The sequence below is a fragment of the Elgaria multicarinata genome, chromosome 2, assembly GCF_023053635.1.
Source record: "Elgaria multicarinata webbii isolate HBS135686 ecotype San Diego chromosome 2, rElgMul1.1.pri, whole genome shotgun sequence".
Taxonomy (NCBI): Eukaryota; Metazoa; Chordata; class Lepidosauria; order Squamata; family Anguidae; genus Elgaria; species Elgaria multicarinata.
In genome coordinates this window covers 122394627-122414480 of record NC_086172.1, presented here as the reverse complement: position 1 = coordinate 122414480, position 19854 = coordinate 122394627, and the positions used below count along the sequence as shown (strand labels likewise).

At 41.7% G+C, this 19854-nt stretch overlaps 1 protein-coding gene across 1 annotated transcript in view; it reads left to right on the top strand.

Annotated features, from left to right (window-relative positions):
• The window catches only part of MYBPC3 (myosin binding protein C3), an 84849-nt gene that overhangs the window by 3749 nt on the left and 61246 nt on the right, over positions 1-19854 (top strand). Inside the window, exons 2-6 of the mRNA XM_063118832.1 lie at positions 12495-12761; positions 14135-14242; positions 16483-16569; positions 18274-18422; positions 19305-19422. Coding sequence (XP_062974902.1) covers positions 12495-12761; positions 14135-14242; positions 16483-16569; positions 18274-18422; positions 19305-19422 — 729 coding nt within the window. The remainder of the gene's footprint in view (positions 1-12494; positions 12762-14134; positions 14243-16482; positions 16570-18273; positions 18423-19304; positions 19423-19854) is intronic.

Below are 19854 nucleotides of genomic sequence, written 5' to 3'. Positions count from 1 at the left end.
ACTGAAGCAAGATGTCAGTCCAAAGTGCTGAATTAAACTGACCAAAGCTATTCACAATATCAAAATGGGTTCCAAAAAGGGTATTTTCCCCCGCTACACACCCCTAATTTGGGTTGATGCCTCAATATTCTAACTCAATATGAATTCTAGTAGGAAGTACGGTAATAGATATGTGAGCTAACCTGTCATCGTTGTTGGGTGTTTTGGAGATGTTTTCTTTCTCGCTCGGTCTCGGGGGAAAACAGCAGTAAACTCAGGCAGTTCATGGAAAGGGAACATCGTTCAATGGTTGAGCACGTGCCTGGAATAGACAAGGTCTCCGGTTCAGTTCCTGCCAATTCCATTTAAAAGAATGAGGTATAAATGGTGAAAAATATTTCTACCTGAAACTCTTGAGAACAGCTACTAGTCAGAGCAGGCAGTGTGGGCTAGACAGATAATAGTCTGACCTGGTGTAAGGCAGCATCCTGTGTAACTAAGCTACTTCCAATATTGAATGTGGGTGATCAGATGACATCGAAGTACAGATGCTGCTGTACCTCCTATTTGTTGTATGAGAGAGAGGGATTTTTGCAGAAGCATGCGTGTCATTGTGAGAAAAGTGTCACTTGGCGAAAACTCCTTTTTCTGCTGAACTGTTGGAACACATGGCAAGTCCTGCCTGTCTAAAGTGCTTGGAAGTCATATAATTTCTTATGCGGCACTTTAAAAAAAGAAAAGAACCCATTTTTATGGGTTGCTTCTACACTAGTCATCTGACCTGGAATAGACATCCATTTGGAGAATCCAAATGACACTGTTACATTCCAGTTTCCTGTATTGACCTCCTGTCTTTTCTCAGATGAGGTGAGTGCCTATACAGCACCACTTTTGCTACTGATTCCCCCCCCCCAAACCCACAGCACCACTGCTTGAAAGTGGCAACAATAGCATTACGTGGCAGAAGTGAGCACAGGTGATCCAGCAAGGAAAATTCAGTGCTGTTGGCTAGGGTGACCATATGGAAAGGAGGACAGGTCTCCTATATCTTTAACAGTTGTAGAGAAAAGGGAATTTCAGCAGGTGTCATTTGTATGCATGCAGCACCTGGTGAAATTCCCTCTTCATCACAACAGCTGCAGGAGCCCTGCCCTCTTTTGCATTTGGTCACATTAGGCAGGGCTCCTGCAGCTGTAGTTGTTGTGATGAAGAGGGAATTTCACCAGGTGCTGCATGCATACAAATGACACCTGCTGAAATTTCCTTTTCTCTACAACTGTTAAAGATATAGGAGACCTGTCCTCCTTTCCATATGGTCACTCTACTGTTGGCACACTGCAGTAATGCACAGCAAATATAAAGTGACTGACCACTTCCAAAAGCATTTTTGTTTTGTTTTCACAAACATTGTATCTACGCAACTACAGCTCATTGAATTTAGGCATTATATGTAATAACTGTCCTTACTTTCATTGCAGAATCAGACTTTAATGTCACCATGGTGACCATGACTAAACATTCACCGCCCCCGGCCCTGTATTCTCACGCCTACCCTGCATTGGGATCCACCCACTCTCGTAACCTGTACTGAAGCTACCACCGACACACACACAAACAACCATGGTGACATCGGAGCAAAGTAAAAAACCATGGTAAAACAAGACGTCAACAATGCGCAGCCTCGCTGGGACTAATGCGATGTGGCTGCGCATTGGCGGCTACATTCTATAAACAACAGAGTGCAGCTGTGCAGCCACGACAGAGTACATACAGTGTATAGAAAAGCCCCTGATTTGTGGAGCATTTCATCTCAAAATGCAATTGCAGCTCCAACTTGCCCAGGCCAGTTTGGACTTGCAGAGTGCTTCTGAGGATTTTCCGGGCTGTGGTCCCTTTTATTTAGTAGCTTCCTCCCCTTGCCTCTTTCTTTTAAATTAGCTAATTAGCTGCTTCCAGTTTAGTTGCTGTGACAGTTTTGAATTGCCTTTAATTAGTAGTTTCTATTTCCTCTAAGGGTGGTGGCAGCAGAACTTTCATTACTGATTACCTTTTCGCATTCAGATTAATTACTTAATTTATATTTTCTATGATTGGAATTTCAAAAAAATATCTTCATAAAAGACTTCTTTTAAAAATGAACTATTTATTACTAGTTTTCCATTTTGTAGGCCCTCCTCCCTCTCAGGAGACTGTGGAAAAGCAATGTCTCCGTAGTGTTGAACAGCTTTGTACAGAAGCAGCCACTCTTTATCCTGATAGCCCTTAAAATAACCGTCTGAGACCAGTCACCATTATTTTCACTCCAAAGTTGTGGAAAGTCTTTTATTAGTATTTAGATGTTGTAAATAAAATAAAATAAAAAATAAAGTGAGTCATGAATACTGTAATATGCAACAGGATAGAGTCTATGGCCTTAGCTAGACCTAAGGATTATCATAGGCAAATGGATGGGTCGTCCCTGCCTGCTCCCGATATCCCCTGTGTGTCATTTGGGCCTTAGCTACACCTAAGGTTTATCCTGGGATCGTCCCAGGATCGTCCCTGCCTGCTCCCGGGATATCCCGTGTGTCATTTACATGAACAGGGATAACCCCGGGACAATCCTGGGATAAACCTTAGGTCTAGCTAAGGCCTTGGATGTACAGGGATGATCCTGGGGCGATCCTGGGATACAGGCCTGGTCTAGCCATGGCCCATGGCAGAGCCAAGAATTGAACCCAGATCTTTCAGTCCTCGGTCTAGTTTGCTGTCCACTGTTTGTCACTTGTCAGAACTATACACATAGCTAAATATTTAGATTTTCATCTCATGCTTTTACATATTAATATAGCTGTTCTACTTGTTATGGTTAAGGTTTTTTTATTCTTGACCCTTCTCAAAAGACATATCTGTTTTGGAATTGGGTCTGTAGTTATTTTGACCCTAAGCCTTGCAGCCAATGTTTTGGTGGGCAAATTCCAGCACAGACGCCATCGGCTGAGAAAGATTCAGCATGCCTCCTCCACAACTTGTCACTTTTCTCAATCATCTCTGCCCATGTGTGAGTGAATGTCTCTCACCATCTCTCCGCTATATACCACAAATGTGTGAGCCAGGACTCAGAGGTAATCGCCCTTGAGGGAGATAATTGGCGTGAGCAAGGCCCTTGCACAAAGAAGCCAAAGGCAGCAGCTGCCCCTGCCAACAGATGAACTGGGCCTGGCTTACCCCCTTTGCCCTTCTCTCTTGCCTGTCTCTCTCTCTCTGGCCACTCTGATTGTAGCAAGGTTTCACCACCAGAAGCATAATAAAAATCAAGAGAGCTCCTATCAAATAGCATCCCTGTCATGAACTCATTAGTTCTCAGCCATAGCTCCCCCTACATCTGCAGTACAGGATAAGAATACATAGCAAGGATTTCTGAATGAATGTATATAAAGCACTTTGAATTGTGTAGATGGTGTGCATGTGTGTGTGTGCGTGGGATGTTAAAGTGGGGTGACTATGCCTGCTTTGGCCCCTGGCCATTCCCACTGCTGGCAATCAACCCCCAGTTTTTCTGGGTGCCAGTCTCACCCTCAGGCTGAGAAAGGTTTCCACTTCATCTCTAAAACTATTATATGTGGGTTTTAAAAATAATTTTATTATGCATTTCTTTATGATTGGAACAATTGCAAGGTCAAAATAGGGAAGTAGGTAACTGGACATCCCCAATACTGAACAATCCACATAGTTGTGAGGGAGCAGCAATGCACTTACTAAGCTTATACTAAGCCCCATGAATGTGTGTTCAACTTCCAAGAGAAAACTATTTTTGAGAAGTAAAGGAGAGGGGAATGAGTCAGATAGCAGTGGCATTCCCATTTTCACAAGATAAGTTGCACTCTCTGTAGGAACTGAAACGTGGAATGAGACATAATTGGAGTCTCACTTTGGAATGGCAAGATAGGTTTTCTAAATTAGGGATGGGCAAAAATTCATTTCACATTTTTCAAACTACTTTGTGAATGGAAACTTAATTATCCTTTGAAAGTTGCAGTTTTCTGAATTTTGTAATGGAGTTTTCCAATAAAATTGCATACAATAATGTACATATTACAGAAAATAATGTTCAAATATGTGGGAAAATATAGAGAACACACACACACACACACACACACACACACACACACACACACACACATATATATATATATATATATATATATATTTCAAATCTATTAGGAAAAGCATCTTGCCATAAAGAAAAGTGTATATTGGAGGGAAATGCATGTGTTAGGACAAATGTGCAGAAAAATGAATTTTCATGCAATGTTCGGGATGAATCAAATTTAAGATTGGAAAAATTCTCAGTCTGAGATAAACCAAACTGGAAAATTGAAAAACTGAGAGAAACCAAAATTGACAGATTTGTCCATTCCCATTCTAAATTAGGTCACTTTTCTTCTTGGAGGATACAATCCCACGATAGAACTCTAAATAGTACTTAGAGTGCTTTCATCTGCAAATCTGGAAGCACCAAAAAAAAGAAAAGATATAAATATAACTATTTTATGCATTATTGCACCAGTGGGACAACAGATGTACAGAACCATTACATGCACAAGGTTATAAAGTAAGCCAGGGAGTGTGTGCCTTACTGCCAGTCTTTTACTCATGTTACTGGAATTTACAGCCTCAGCTGCTGAAGGGGAAGAAGAATGTAAGATACAGAGACTTAACAACTTGGGATCAAGGGGTAGCTAAGCCTGTAAGTGCAGAAAGTGCCTTTGCTACTTTCCAGCTAAAGAATTTACAGTAACTTTATATAGTTCCAGAGCAAAACATTTACTCGCTCACTCACTGATGCATTTGAAGCTTCCAAGTGCACAAGCCAAATTCTTTGCCAGTTATTTTGCTGATGAAGAGGAAAAAATACATGTTAATTCAAATGTAGGAAGTGAACTGTTTTCCTGTGTGACCTGGCTGTGCTGGATATATAGCATGAAATTCATAGAATGAACAGTGTATGAAACTAAATAATGGAGAAAGGATTCTCATTCTTAAAAATTAGATTCCTGTACCTCTTAAATTTGCCAGTTCTTAAAATAAATTCTCATACCTGAGTGAGCTGAAGTCCAAAGCTATGCTGGGGGCTGTGATTGAACTACTGGGGGTGAGCACACACACTCTTTGCTGCTGTGACCAACCCCTATATGGGAACCATCATTTAACTAAAACTGGAAGAATTGAGTGTGAGTTGTAGATTTAATTAAGGGCTTCCCTTCCTTTCCTTCCATAATTCAAGCATTGGCTGGGGTCAACAGTCTTACAATGCGTCCAAGAGCAAGATAAAGCATCTTTTGTTGGTCCCAAAATGGATGTGCCCTCCATTGACAATTAATGCCTGAAGATTGGCAAAGGAAAGCATGTACCTTGATTATCCTTTTTTGATCTTTTGACAGCCGTTGACAGTATTGGTCATGCAATGGCAATATTGCAGTTCATATGACTGTTCTTGAATGATTCTATTCATACCTGGCAAGGAGGTACTAGAAGTTTATCATCTTGAAAAGTTCAGTGGAGCTCAGTCTTGGCCCTATGACTATACAGTGTATATTGCTGGGTAAGATTGTATAGAAAGTTGCAGCACAGTGCCAGCAGAGAATTGCTGATGCCTGCCTCCCTCCTGGCAGGAAATGTTGGTTCTTCAAGCTTTTCTATTTATCATGCGTTCATCATGGTTGTTTACATGTTCCTTAGATGACATTGTGATCCTCCAGTTATGCTTCTGTGTCTAACCAGCCCTTTTTATAGGGCAGGGAAAATGCACCATTTAATTATGAAAATGAAAGAAAGCACAAACTCTTTTTGTGAATTTGTGCTATTCCACTATACCATAGTGCCACCTAGAGGTTATGTGGTGGAAAAGCAGGAATGGAAATGCTCTTTGGGTAGTGCTTGGATCTCAATTCTGTGATAAATCCAAAAGTAAATACAGCCGATTAATAGCCTCATGCAGAAAAGCTAATACATGGTTGCTCATTCAGCCAACTGAAGCTGAATCTTGACAAGATGGAAAAAATGTTGAACTGGTCAGGAGGATGTGGACTCAGTTATCATTGGTTATTCAAGCCTCTCCTGGTCGTGAGGAGCTTCAAGTCTGGGCTGCAATCCAGACTTTTTAATCAGATTTAGACCTGGCAACTATCATTCAGGCTTTCATAACCTCTTGGCATGAATGGTCTACATAGGACTGTCCCTGAAAGCAGTATAGTTCGAAGGAGTAAAATGCAATAACACATCATCTCATGGAAGTGGTCTGCTTAAAATCCATTATATCAGTGCTCCACTAGAAATGTAATATTTCTGAAAAAATTTAAGTCATGAGGAGGGGAACCCACATTTTTCCCTGGGGTTTTTTTCAGGGGGGGAATGGAAATTTTGGGGGAAATTGAAAGGGGGAAAGAAGCAATACTTTTTTTAGCACTCTTTACTTTATTGCTTTAACACAGTCTTCCGTAACCTGTGCCCATCAGATGTTTTGGACTTCAGTTCCCATCAGCAGCATGAACAATGGTCGAGAATGCTGGGTCTTGGAGTCCAAACTATCTGAAGGGGACCAGTTTGGGGAAGGCTGCTTTAGGAACATACGTTACATTATGTATAACTTAGCTTGCTCATAGAGTTACCATTACAATTATTTTAAAGGTAAACTCAATTAGTACATTTATAATTATTATCTGAATAAACTAAACTTTTTAAATGTAATGTACCAAACATGGTAAATTTTATGAGCAAAGTTATACATAGGTTTCTATCTTATACCTGGCAGCATGTAGTCCTTGAAACATTTGAAACATCCTAGAAGTCAGAAGAAGCAGGAAGAACTGGGGGCAGAGGAAGACTGGTATACAGCATCAGTTCTTGTTTGTAAGGAAAGCTAAGAAAATTCCTATACCTGTTCTTGTTTGTGGGGTTGTTAGGAAAATCCAATCTAAAGGAAAAAGCTATTTTATTTATCTGGGAAAGATTCAGCTTAGGAATGGTAAGCGGTCATATTTAACATTAGACCCTTTAAGCAATCTCAACCTATTATTTGAAGATTGGCATTTTATTCACTTTTATAAATAATTTCAATTAACTAAGATCAGGTTGTTGTTGTTGTTTTGGTTCATTTTGAAGTGTTGTCTCTAGTGTTGGTATCAGTCCTATGCCTATGTCATAGGAATCAGGCTGTTGAGTTTCTTTTAGAGAGGGTTTCTACTAGTGGCAGAGCTAAAAGGTTTTATAGCTGAGGCAGCATTCCCTGGTGGTGAGGTCTAATTGAAAATGTTATTAAAATGGTGGCACTGAGTCCTATAGACCCAACCCTTAAAGTTAATTTTTTAAAAGAAACGTAGATAGGATAGCCCACATGGTGTTCTGGAAGAGCCAGGGTAACCTATAGTGTTTCTTTCTTATGTGGGTTTTCTATTAGAACTACATTAAATGCCTCCTACAGTGTCTAACCAGAACAAACTCAGAAACAAAGGACTCTATAGAACAAAGCCCAAGTTTTCAAGAAAGCACATTTCTTCCATATTATGATATTGTTGAGAAACTGAACATGACATGTAGCATCCTTAAATGTTTATCAGTAAAAGATACATTAGATCAATAATTTTCAGAAGGAATGGAAGAAATAACTATGGTGGGAATCTTACAAACAACATCCCCCCCCCCATGGTTTCATTATTTCCAAAGAGTTCACATCACTTGTCTTTCTATAACAGTCTTATTGCATAACTTTGAGTCATCCTTTGGGGGTAGTAAAGGCTGGGTAAAACTATATAAACAACTTGAATAAATATTTTATTCATCAGTCTAAAAAAAAAGTCATAATCCAAAACTGTTCAATTTTTTGAAAAACAAAAAACTGTCCTTGGAAGAAACAAACAAAAAGCCCTCCCCCCTAATTTTTTCCATTTCACTTTTCCCAAGTGTTCACACCTCTGTACTTCACGGATTTATATTTCCCTTCTGAGCCCAATTTAAAATGTCCAGGGGCAGCATAGGGCATGGACAGGCACCTGCTGAGGTCCTACACCCCTGAAAAGTCCCCCGCACCGCACCGCACCGCCCCGACGTGCTCCTCTCCTTCATCATTGCAGCCTGGGGGGGAATCTACACTACTGCTTTTAAAGCGCTTTAAAGCGCTTTGAAAACGTTTTGAAACCTGTATATGCAGTGTGTCCTGGGCCCCAACAGTTGTCAAAACTGTTATAAAGCGCTTTAAAGCAGTAGTGTAGATTCCCCCCCCCCCCGCTTGCTCATCTGCCTCTGGGCCAGACGACAGTGGTGGTGACGAGGAGGAGGAGCAGATGCCACGGCCTACTTGCTTAGCGGCTCTCTGCCGGTAAAAGCAAGCAAATGGTAGCAATGATGAGAGAGGCGATGAGGAGCAATAGCAGCTGGTGGCAATGGGATGATAAGGCAGGCCTAATCTACACCAAGCAGGATATTGCACTATGAAAGCAGTATATAAAAGGCAGGAACCACACTACTGCTTTATAGCGGTATTGAAGTGTACTGACAACTGTTTGGGCCCATTGACACATACCTTATACCATTTTCATACCTCTATATCCTGCTATATCCTGCCTTTTATATACTGCTTTCATACCGCTTTCATTGTGCAATATCCTGCTTGGTGTAGATTAGGCCTTAGTGAGGGAAGGAGCCTATTGAAGGTGCCTTGCCCAATGACCCTCAAAAAGCTGGAGCCAGCATTGTACAGATGTTGCGTGGCCTGGGGACAACTGAGAAGCTGCAAGCCCAAAGCACCCTATTCCCTCCGTAGGAGCTGCAGTGATTTACCAGTGCTCAGCTGTCTGCAGGCTGACATAGGGATAGTTTCTGTCAGCGCAACAGAGAACGTTTGTGGTTAAGGCACTCTGGCAAGTTGTTTGACAGCAACAAATCAAAATAGCTACTCTTCAGGAAGAACTATCTGTTCCAATAGGAGTCTCTTTTCTCTGAACCATCTTGAAAGATATAATTTAAAGTGACAGTATAGTCCCCATGGCTTAAACAGAGTCAGATTGGAACTTACAAAATGATTCAGAGAAAGAGAAATTTGATATCCTAGTTCAGTGGAGACTTGTTTTTAATTTGTGAGAGTTATTAGTCCCTGCTACAAAATACCCAAAGTGATGAGCAATAAAACTAATCTGAGGCTAGTATGATGATGAAAACTATCTGAGTTTTCTGTGTATTTAACTGTATAGCAATAAGGCTGTTAGTTTAAGATAGTATAAACAGAAAACCTTCCTCTCGTGAACCGTCTGCAGGAGGAGCACAGAAAGTTCCTGCTGGTGGCATACCCTGAAAAGCTGCCATTTACAAGTTGGAACTTTTACAGGATGCATTGTTGTCACGTAATTAACATATTTATGGATACTTTTGTAGCTAACAGGATGAGTGACAACAACTGGGCTTCTACAAAACTATTTCTCTAAATCTTTTTATCCCCAATGCTATGGGGAGAGGAGCCAAGAATTAGATGCTTGTCATCCGGCCGTCTTCTGAACTGGCCTGATTCCCAAATGAGCTGTATTCTCGTCATTTGTACACACTTGTAGAGTTTTGCCCTCTGGGTTTGCTACTGAGGGATTCTTTCTGTTTTGAGAGACTGACACCCCATGGTGCATTGCAACACAGTGGCAACTACACATTTAACACTTTGATCTCCCTGTAATCCTCCATCTCCTTTTTTAACCAGGTTTTAAATATCCATGAGGCCAGAGTCTAAGGCCCTTTCTACACCTAAGGATTATCCCAGGAAAATGGAGGTATCCTCCCTGCCTGCTCCCGGGATCCCCTGTGTGTCATTTGGATGCACAGGGATGATCCCGGGACAATCCCGGGATAAATAGTTGGTGTAGACATGCCCCAACTGAAGTTACTCTGCATATAATGTTCTTCATTTCACATGTATTAGTATTAAAACGAGGGCTTGAAATCCCTTGGAAGAAGTTTTAAAATGTTGATATCCATTGCACTAAGGCAATGGTTTAAACTGTCTGATACTTTACCTCAGATTAACAAACCGGAGTTCTGCCCTGAGACGACATGTTCTGTATGGGTCTTTCAAGATGTCTGAAAAGCAAACTTTCCCCTTGAATTAGCAGGACACTCCAATATGGAGCAGCAGTGTGATATCTCTTGAACCCATGAATGGCCTTCAAGCCATTATTAGCCATGAGGGCTAATAAACTGAAACTCGATCCAGACAAGACTGAGATGCTGTTAGTAGGTGATTCTGCAGACAGGATGGGGGGTGTTCTACCGGTTCTAGATGGGATTGCACTCACCCTGAAGGAGCAGGTTCGTAGCTTGGGGGTTCTTTTAGATCCATCATTGTCACTTGAGGCTCAGGTGACCTCAGTGGCACGGAGTGCCTTTTACAAACTCCAGTTGGTGGCCCAGCTACGCCCCTATCTGGACAGGGATAACCTGGCTTCAGTTGTCCATGCTCTGGAAACCTCCAAGTTAGATTACTGCAATGCACTCTACGTAGGGCTGCCTTTGAAGACGGTTCGGAAGCTGCAGCTCGTGCAAAATGCAGTGGCCAGATTGATTTTGGGAACCAGAAGGTTCGACCATATAACACCTACTCTGGTCCACTTGCACTGGCTGCCTGTATGTTTCCGAGCCCAATTCAAGGTGCTGGTTTTGACCTATAAAGCCTTACACAGCATGGGACCACAATACCTGATGGAACGCTTCTCCCGACGTGAATATACCCGGTCACTACGTTCAACATCTAAGGTCCTCCTCTGGGTGCCTACTCCGAGAGAGGCTCAGAGTGTGGCAATGAGGGACAGGGCCTTTTCGGTGGTGGCCCCCAGACTATAGAATCTGATGAGGCTCGCCTGGGGCCAACGCTGCTATCTTTCCAGTGCCAGGTTAAGACTTTCCTCTTTGCCCAGGCATATGGCAGCACATCTTAATCACCCAGATGTTTAGTTTTTAAACAGTTTTTAATGCTTTATGTGTATATGTTCTGTGTTTTAGAATTTTAAATTTTGTATACTCATTTTTATTTTTATTTTAGAATTTCTGTAAACCGCCCAGAGAGCCCTGGCTATGGGGGCAGTATATAAGTGTAATAAATAAATAAATATAAAGCATGATCACCTTACCATCAGTGGTATAGTAGAGCCTGTGGTATAGGGCTTGCATGGGTGCAGTACCTGCTGGTGGTGGCCTCCAAATGTTTTAGACTTCTGCTCCAATAATCCTTGACCATTGGGCCATGCTAAATAGGGCTGAGGGGAGTTGTAGTCCAAAACATCTGGATAGCACCAGGTTGCCTAACCCCGTATTAGCGTCTCTGGGTTTTTTAAGCTGCCATATAATCCCAATTAAGGGGGATGGGAGACAGGGGACTCTAAGTAGGACAGACAGGGAAAGTAAAACCCAGCAACAGCAGCAGGTGGGAACCGCATTTTTAATGCTCTCCTACATCGAACACTGCCTGCAAATAGAAAACAAGTCTCCCATTGGACATTCCACCATGAAAAGAACCACTTTTAAAGTGGTAACATTTGTGGGGGAATGTGGGATCTTCCACCACTAGATGGTGCTGTCTCAATGGAACTGAACAGAGGGGAACTATTCAATTCAAACCACATGGTCAGGTCTCTCCGTCCATGTAATTAAGCCCATAACAATCGCGTCATAAAGCAGGAAGCACAAACGCCTTGGTAAGAAATGTGATTTTTCCTTTTATTTTTATTATTTATTTATTTACCGCATTTATATACCACCCCTTAGCCGAAGCTCTCTGGGTGGTTTACAAAGATTAAAAGACTGAATATTAAAAATCAAAATACAAAATTTAAAAACATAAAAACAACTAACATTTAAAACATTTTTTAAACTCTCAGCCAGGCCAAAGATTGTTCTGGAGTCAGTTAAAACTCAACATATGCTGTTAAATGCCTGGGAGAAATGTCTTGACCAGGCACCGAAAAGATAACAATGTTGGCACCAGGCAGGCCTCATCAGGGAGATCGTTCCATAATTGGGGGGCCAGCACAGAGAAGGTCCTCTCCCTTGTTGCCATCCTCCGAGCTTCCCTTGCAGTAGGCACCCAGAGGAGAACCTTAGATGTTGAGAGTAGTGTATGGGTAGGTTCATGTTGGGAGAGGCATTCTGTCAGGTATTGTGGTCCCAAGCCATGTAAGGCTTTATAGGTTAAAAACAGCACCTTGAATCGGGTTTGGAAACGTACAGGCAGCCAATGCAAGCAGGCAAAATCGGTCTTATATGTTCGAATCTTAATGTAACGATGCTCCATATCACGTACATTGAACTAAAGTGGATATAATATTCTGGGCTCAAATTGCATTAGAGTAATTTGTGAATAATCCATTTCACTTCTAAAAGGAACTTTTCTCTGGATATTTCATGTGTTATGTAGGCAGAAGAGAAGATTCGAGAAAGGGACAGACAAACATGTATTTTTCTGTCTTGCTGCAAAAAGTAAACTTCTTTTGCTTTCTCTTCAGCTTCAGCTTTCACCAAGAAACCGAAGACAGCAGATGTCGTAGCAGGAGGTGTGGCTATTTTTGAAGCAGAGACAGAGAAGACAGGTGTCAAGGTGAAGTGGCAGCGAAATGGTGTAGAAATCATTGCAAGTGAGAAGTATGTCATCAAGTCAGAGGGGAACAAGCATTCACTGACCATTAATAATGTCGGAAAAGAGGATGATGTGACGTATGCTGTCATTGCTGGAAGTTCCAAGGTCAAATTTGAACTCAAAGTCAAAGAAGCAGGTAAATGGGGTTCAAGATGGAAGCAAACAACTACCCTGATTGTTCCTCACAAGCCATCATGACCAGGGTGATATTGCAACAATTTTTGTTCGAGGGCAGTTAACACATCAACAACAGAGTGATTGGTATTCTCGCATCTGTAAAAGTAGACTGCTGTTTTCTATCTGGAATCTAATTTGTGAATAAGCTCATCTGTCTTAGGGTGCAGTTCTATGCATGTTTAGGCAGAAAAAAAGTCCTACAACTGGCTGGGGAATGCTGGGAGTTGTAGGACTTTTTTCTGTCTAAACATGCATAAAATTGCACCTTAAGGGACATGACTATGGGTTGGATCCAGCAAAAATCTCTCTTAGGTGGAAAGAGCTTCTTCCATCAATGGAAGCTTTTGATCCAGCAGAACTTTTCTGTTGACTGAACAGGGGAAGAGGCATTCTTTGCCAATTCCCCCCTCCCCTGCAGTCCGCTACCCAGCCCTAAAAATTTGTTCTGGAAAAATCTTCTCCCTCGCCCTTTCCAGCAAGAGCATTCAGAGCAAAACTCCACTTGGGGATGCTCATGCTGGTGGAAAAAATACTCTGGATCTAATCCATCCATATATTTCCTCCTTTCAAAGGGCCCAAATATGCATTACTTTAAAGGCTAGCTAGCAGCTACATCTTTTTCATTTTTGCACTAGAGTAGGCACATGGGGCCTGATCCAGATTGGAACCCTAGCGTGGGGAGTAGGGGGGCAGTAACCCTTTCTTCCACACACTATGGCCTGATCCAAATTGGCATGGGTGAGGGGGCATACCAGCAATTTCTACTACAAATTAATGATCTGTAAAGCAAAATTATCATTATGGGGCCCCAAGTGTGTGTGTGTGTGTGTGTGTGTGTAGGGGGGGAAGGATTGGGCCCATAGTGTGTTTGGGGGAAGGCTTAAAGCCCATCTACCCCCATGCTAGGGTACGGATGCGGATCAACTCCCCTGCACCTATTCTAGAGTAAAAATGGGGGAGGGGTAAATAACTTCATAATGTCTGTTTTGGCCCTAACTGTAACCCTTGCAAGAGAAAATTTCAAAGTATAAAAATAAAAAGGACGGACGGAAATAAGACCAGTTCTGTAAACAAAAGTGCATAAATTAACAAACTCTGCATTCTCTCAATCCTAATTTAGTAACACATTCAGTTCCAAGCATTTGGATTCCCTTATTGCCAATTTGGAACATTTTGTGCATCCATCACAGCATCTTGAATGTAACATGAGATGCCTTTCAAAATAGCATCCTGACTAGTCTCCACTTTGCTGAAGAGCATCAAAGTTTCAGCATGTCCCCTAAAGTAAGATGAGGCTTCCTGTAACTTCCCTTGCATTCTCTTCCTTTCCAGAGAAGATGGAAGAGGCCCCTCTTCCTGAAGCGACTTCTGAACCCACAGTCTCAAATGTATCTACAACAGCAGATGCTGGCTCTACAGATGGCAACATGGGCTCAGAAGGTAAAAATAAAAAATAATAAAAAAATGATGCTGCCAATATATCCCTCTTTGACCTTTGCTCTTTTCATCTTTGACTCTGGTCAGAATAACCGAATAATTTTTAAAAAGTTGGAAGAAGATGAAAAAGTCCATGAAAAAGTTGGAAGAGGAGGAAATTGTGCCTAGCAGGAGAAGGAAAGTAATGAGCTACATCAAATGGGTTAACAAACCCATGCCCATAGTTCATATGTTGTTCAGCATATGCCGCCCATTCATGTGTCTTTGTACCAAAGCGGAAAATTAAAGGCACTTGCAGCAGCATTTATAGGTTATAAAGAGCAGCTACATGCCTCCATTTCAACTGTCCCTATTTTCTAGTCCCTGACCCTGGTAAATCACTGCTCTTGTTTTCCTTTTGGGGATAGGAGCATAGGACTTCTACTGAGCCAGGCCACTGAATCGTCTAGCATCTCCATTAAGTAGCAGCAACTCTCCAGGCTTTTAGGCAGGAGTGTTTCCCAGAGTTACCAGGGCAGGATCTACACTACTGCTTTAAAGCACTTTATAACAGTTTTGACAGGGCTGCAATACCTCATGGAGCCCCTCTCCCGACATGAACCGACCTGTACACTATGGATTTGTCTTATGGTTGTTTAAAAGTGTTTTTTTAAAATATATGTGTGTTTTTAGATATATATTGTCTCTGTTTACATATGTTTTATGTAAATGGTTTTACACTTTGTATAATGTATTTTTAATGGGTTTTTAATCTTTCTAAACCACCAGACAGCTTTGGCTATGGGGTGGTACAGAAATGTAAACAACAGCAGCAGCAGCAGCAGCAACAACAATGATTGGGTGGTCATCTATGCTGGGCAGACAGTCAAATGCTCTGACATTTGGACTTTGTCCGACAGTTACCCACATGGGAAGCTTCCTTATACCGGGGTCAGAATATTTTGTCCACTCAATCCAGTATTGTTAGTATTTTGATTAGAATCAAGGCAAAGCTCTTTCCTCATCTGTCACCCGACCCTTTAAACTACAGATGTTGGGATGGAATCTGGAATCTGCATGCAAACCATGTGTCCAACCAATCAGCAAGGGAAGACGTTTTCGTCCTTTTATGCTTAAAACAATGACACCTACCTCATTCTTTCATCCCGTCTATTTATATCAATTTAGGCTTCCTTGCCACTGAAGCCCAAATTAGTTTATTTCAGTCATGGACCAGTACAGCAGAAAACATCATCAATAATAATATATATATATAAACCGATAAAATGCATACAATAAAATACATACATAAAAACACAGCAGTCTCAGCCTGAATCTGAAATGTAATTGGTCATTAATAAAACTATTCAACATCAATTTCTGTTGGCTTACAGAAGCCACACAAAAACTGGCCACTTTTAGAGTAACTTGAGGATTCTGATCCAATAAAAGATGTTTTAGGTAGTATTCATCTGGTCTACCAGGGGTTGCTTGCAAGATAGGGTTTATCAATGTTTGGCGCAAATCATGGTAAAAGGAGCAATACAGCGGAACATGGCCTCCTGTTTCCACTTTACCCATCTCACAGGGGCATACCCATTCTTGGCAGGGTATATTTCCAAACCTTCCATCCAAAAGGCTGAAGGCAGAACATTGAACCAGGCCAGAGTGAAAGCGTTCCTGAATTTAGGAATATTCAAGTCCACCAGATATTTTATGTATGAAAATATCATCCCATTATCTCTAAATTCAGGGTACCTTGAGGCCAAACTCAAATGATTTTGCAATTCCATATCCCAAATACGCTGTTGGATTGTCATTTTAGCTTTTACATAACCAAGAGCAACTATTTCTTAAACCTTGCTGGTTGCTCAGAATATGTAAAGCAGGGGTGCAGAACCTCAAGGCTGGGGGCCAAATCTGTCCCTCCAGGATTCCTGAAATGGCCCCACCTCCTTTCCCCTAATCACTGAACATTGGGTGGCTTCCTGGCTTTTGTGCAGTTTTCTCCCCATTCCAAAAGGTTGAAATGCCTCCCCAAGGGCTTAGTTACCGGCAGTAAGAGCGTCAAGCTAAAATAGGCTGGTGTTTTGGGCCCGCCCCTTTTGCCTTTTGGCTCCACCCACCACTGGAATGCAGATCCCAGCAGCTTCTCTGAAATGGAATTGGGCCTTTGGGGCTGAAAGTGTAAAAGATTCACACCGCAGTCTGGATGATACAGTGTAAGAAAAAAACTCAATATTTAATTCTCGTTTCTTTTCCAGCTCTTCTTTCAGAAGCCCCGCAAAAGGAGCCTGTGGATCCTATTGGTATCTTTGTGTCTCGACCACAGGATGGAGAAGTGACTGTTGGTAAGGGCTATGCGTAGCCTAGCAGAGAAGGATACTTCTGCTGATTGTGGCCAGATCTGTACTTCCGGGCGAAGTACAAAGTGTTGGTTATTACCGTTAAAGCCCTACATGGTTTGGTCCAGGCTACCTGTGGGATCGCCTTCTCCCGTACAATCCGCCCCACACACTCAGGTCCTCTGGGAAGAATCTACTTCAGCTAGTACAAACTAGATTAACAACTGTTACCCAGAGGACCTTCTCTTTTGCTGCTCCCAGACTGTCGAATGGCCTGCCGGAGGAAATTCGTCAACTTGACAGTCTTTTAGAATTTAAAAAAGGAATAAAGACTGATCTATTCTGGCAGGCCTATCCAGTGAAATTTTAGAATGTTTTAAAGATGTTTTAATGTTTTAAAGATGTTTTAATCATGTATGGTATGTTTTTAATCAATTTTTAATGTGTATTTTATATCATGTTTTTATACAGTTTGTTTTATGCTTTGAATGTTTTTAGTTTTTGTGAACCCAGGAAGCTTCGGCTGTTGGGTGGTATAAAAATGCAAATAATAATAATAATAATAATAATAATAATAATAATAATAATAATACACCTGGTATCATATTGATATGATCCCATCATGATGACACTATGTCCCTCTTGTGCATTTATACCTCGTAGCACACACAATGACACAGTTTTAAGTGTCATTTATACCTCATAGCACACACAATTTTAAGATGCCTTTTTTAATGGTGTGCTGTTTTTAATGATGCACTGGTTTTAAACGTTTGAATTAGTTGTATGTATTTTATGGTGTTCTTATTTGTGTTGTACCCGCCTCGATCCAGAGGGAGAGGCGAGTAACAAACAAACAAATAAATATATTATTATTATTATTATTATTATTATTGACATAATATGGAATAAAAAGTGGGAAATGACATTAGAAAAGCAAAATACAGAATACATATAGTGTTGGGGCAAAAATCCGTCTGGGCCCATGAGGACAGTGGATGCCCCTGCATCCGGGCTTTATGGGCTCAGGTGGACGCACCCAGCACCAGGACAAGCCCGTGCCTGACTGCTTTCAAGCTTTTGAGAGCAGCCCCCTCCCCTTCACTGATGGGGACCTTAAAGGCCCTATTAACAGGACCTTTAAGCTTCCCATTTGCAGGGGGGGAACACAGTTTCCCCAAGGCTGGGGTAATCATGTATTTCCCCTCTCCACTCTAATGGGGCCACCACCATTAGAGTGGAGGCAGAAAATACACAATTTCCCCAGCCTTGGGCGCCAATCAATGCCTTAAAGGGCCTCTTAACTTTGCATTAAGAGGGACTTTAAGGCCCCAATTGGTGTGTGGGAGGGAAAGGCAAAGCATGCTTTCTGGGGCCTCTGGAAAGTGCACAATTCCCCTGGCATGCCATTAGCATGGACGGGGGAATTTTGTACTTTCTGAAGGCCCTGGAAAGTGTGCTTTGCCGAGCACTCATCCGATCCAGCTTCTCAGAACAGGGCCGGACAAGCAGTGCTTGGCGAACTCACAGGGAAAGCGCCCCACAAGTTCTTTATTCCCTAAACCTAACGTGCCCCAGCAGATATCTTCAATACCAATAAAAAGCATTAGTGTAGATCTGACCTGTGTCTTTCCAAATGTCTGCTAGTGATTTAGCATGGATTTTACACCGCATATTACACATTCACTTTGGTATGTCTTCCCTCTCAAGATGGAAACATTACATTCACTGCTGTAGTGGCAAGTGAAAGCCTGCTGAAGAAACCTTCAGCGAAATGGTTCAAGGGAAAGTGGATGGACCTGGCGAGCAAAGTGGGGAAACATCTCCAGCTTCATGAGACTTATGACCGAAATAACAAGGTACGGTAGAACAAGGGCCTGCCCCCCCCCTTTAGCACTCATTTTGCTGTTTGAAGGCTAAAAAAACACTTTATAGCAGATACTACTTATATTGGACAAAAACAGGTAACTGATTTACCTTAGATGCCAGTTGCCACCCCCTATCATGCATATCCTAGACCCAAGATTTGTACCAATGCATTTGGTGGAAGGGAAATGCATTGTGTGTCTGTGTCATTAAAAGGCACTCCTTTTTTTTTAATAGTGTCTGTTCTTCTTTAACACAGGGAGGCAGCCTGGTGCCCTCCAGATGTTTTAGACTACAACTCCCATGAGCCCCAGCCAGCATAGCCAATGGCAGAGACTATGGTGGTCATGGTCCAAATCATCAGGAGGCCCCAGGTTGCCTCCTCCTGTTTTAGAACATCTGAACCCTATAGACAGTGGGTGTCACTTGCTTTAGCCCCTTGCTTTGCAATGTCTCTTAGTGTGACAGTGTTTTGAAGCATTTTATGCCCATATAGAAGCAACTTTGCCCCGACTTCTCTGGCTGATACATTAGAGCAGACATTGAGGATCTCACTGAGTGAGCCAGATGTTAGAAGAGGTCTGAACTGAAGTGGAGGCCCCAGTGAGATTCTGTCAGTCCATATGAAGTCATGATAAAACAGAAACAAGACTTCTCTGGAGAAGAGAGGAGGAAATACGAAATACATAGATATCCATATTACATTTAATTCAAATTAAAGAGAGTAAAGGATGCTCATTGGGCAGTCCTGACTCAAGAGTAACTCTTAACTCTTGGCAGGCAGACTTAAATGTTTGTTTCTATACTCTAGCACTAAGATCTGAATACAAAATGCCTCATAATTAGGCATTTGTTTCTTCCTTATTTTTTAAAAGGTTTATGTCTTTGAAATGAGCATTATCGAAGCAAAAGCATCCTACGCAGGAGGATATAGATGTGAAGTGGCTACTAAGGACAAGTTCGATAGCTGTAATTTCAGCCTTGTTGTCAATGGTAAGATGATGAGTTTTTATAATTACAGAGATGCCTTACATTGCTGGGCTAGTTCTCCCCTCTTTATTCTTTCTTCATTGCATATAACACTTCCAGTCCAAGATATGCACTGACTAGCAAAGCTACATATAAAATTAACACACACACACGACTGATGAAGTCTGAGGGACAATGTCAGAGGAGTAAAAATTGGAATCCTGAGGTGGGGGGAATGACAGGATTCAGTGTAGTTGAAGACTCCCCACCCGGCCGCCCATCCTTCTTAGAGGTATTAATTATTTAACGGGTAATCTTTATTTTGAAGGCCATATTGAAGATATTACTATCAATTCTATATATTTTTCTGTGTCACTGTTGCATTTGTTTACCCATAAGTCAGTTCCATCGCCTTCCTGCATTAATCTTTATTTTTTTAAAAAAAAAAATATCCAC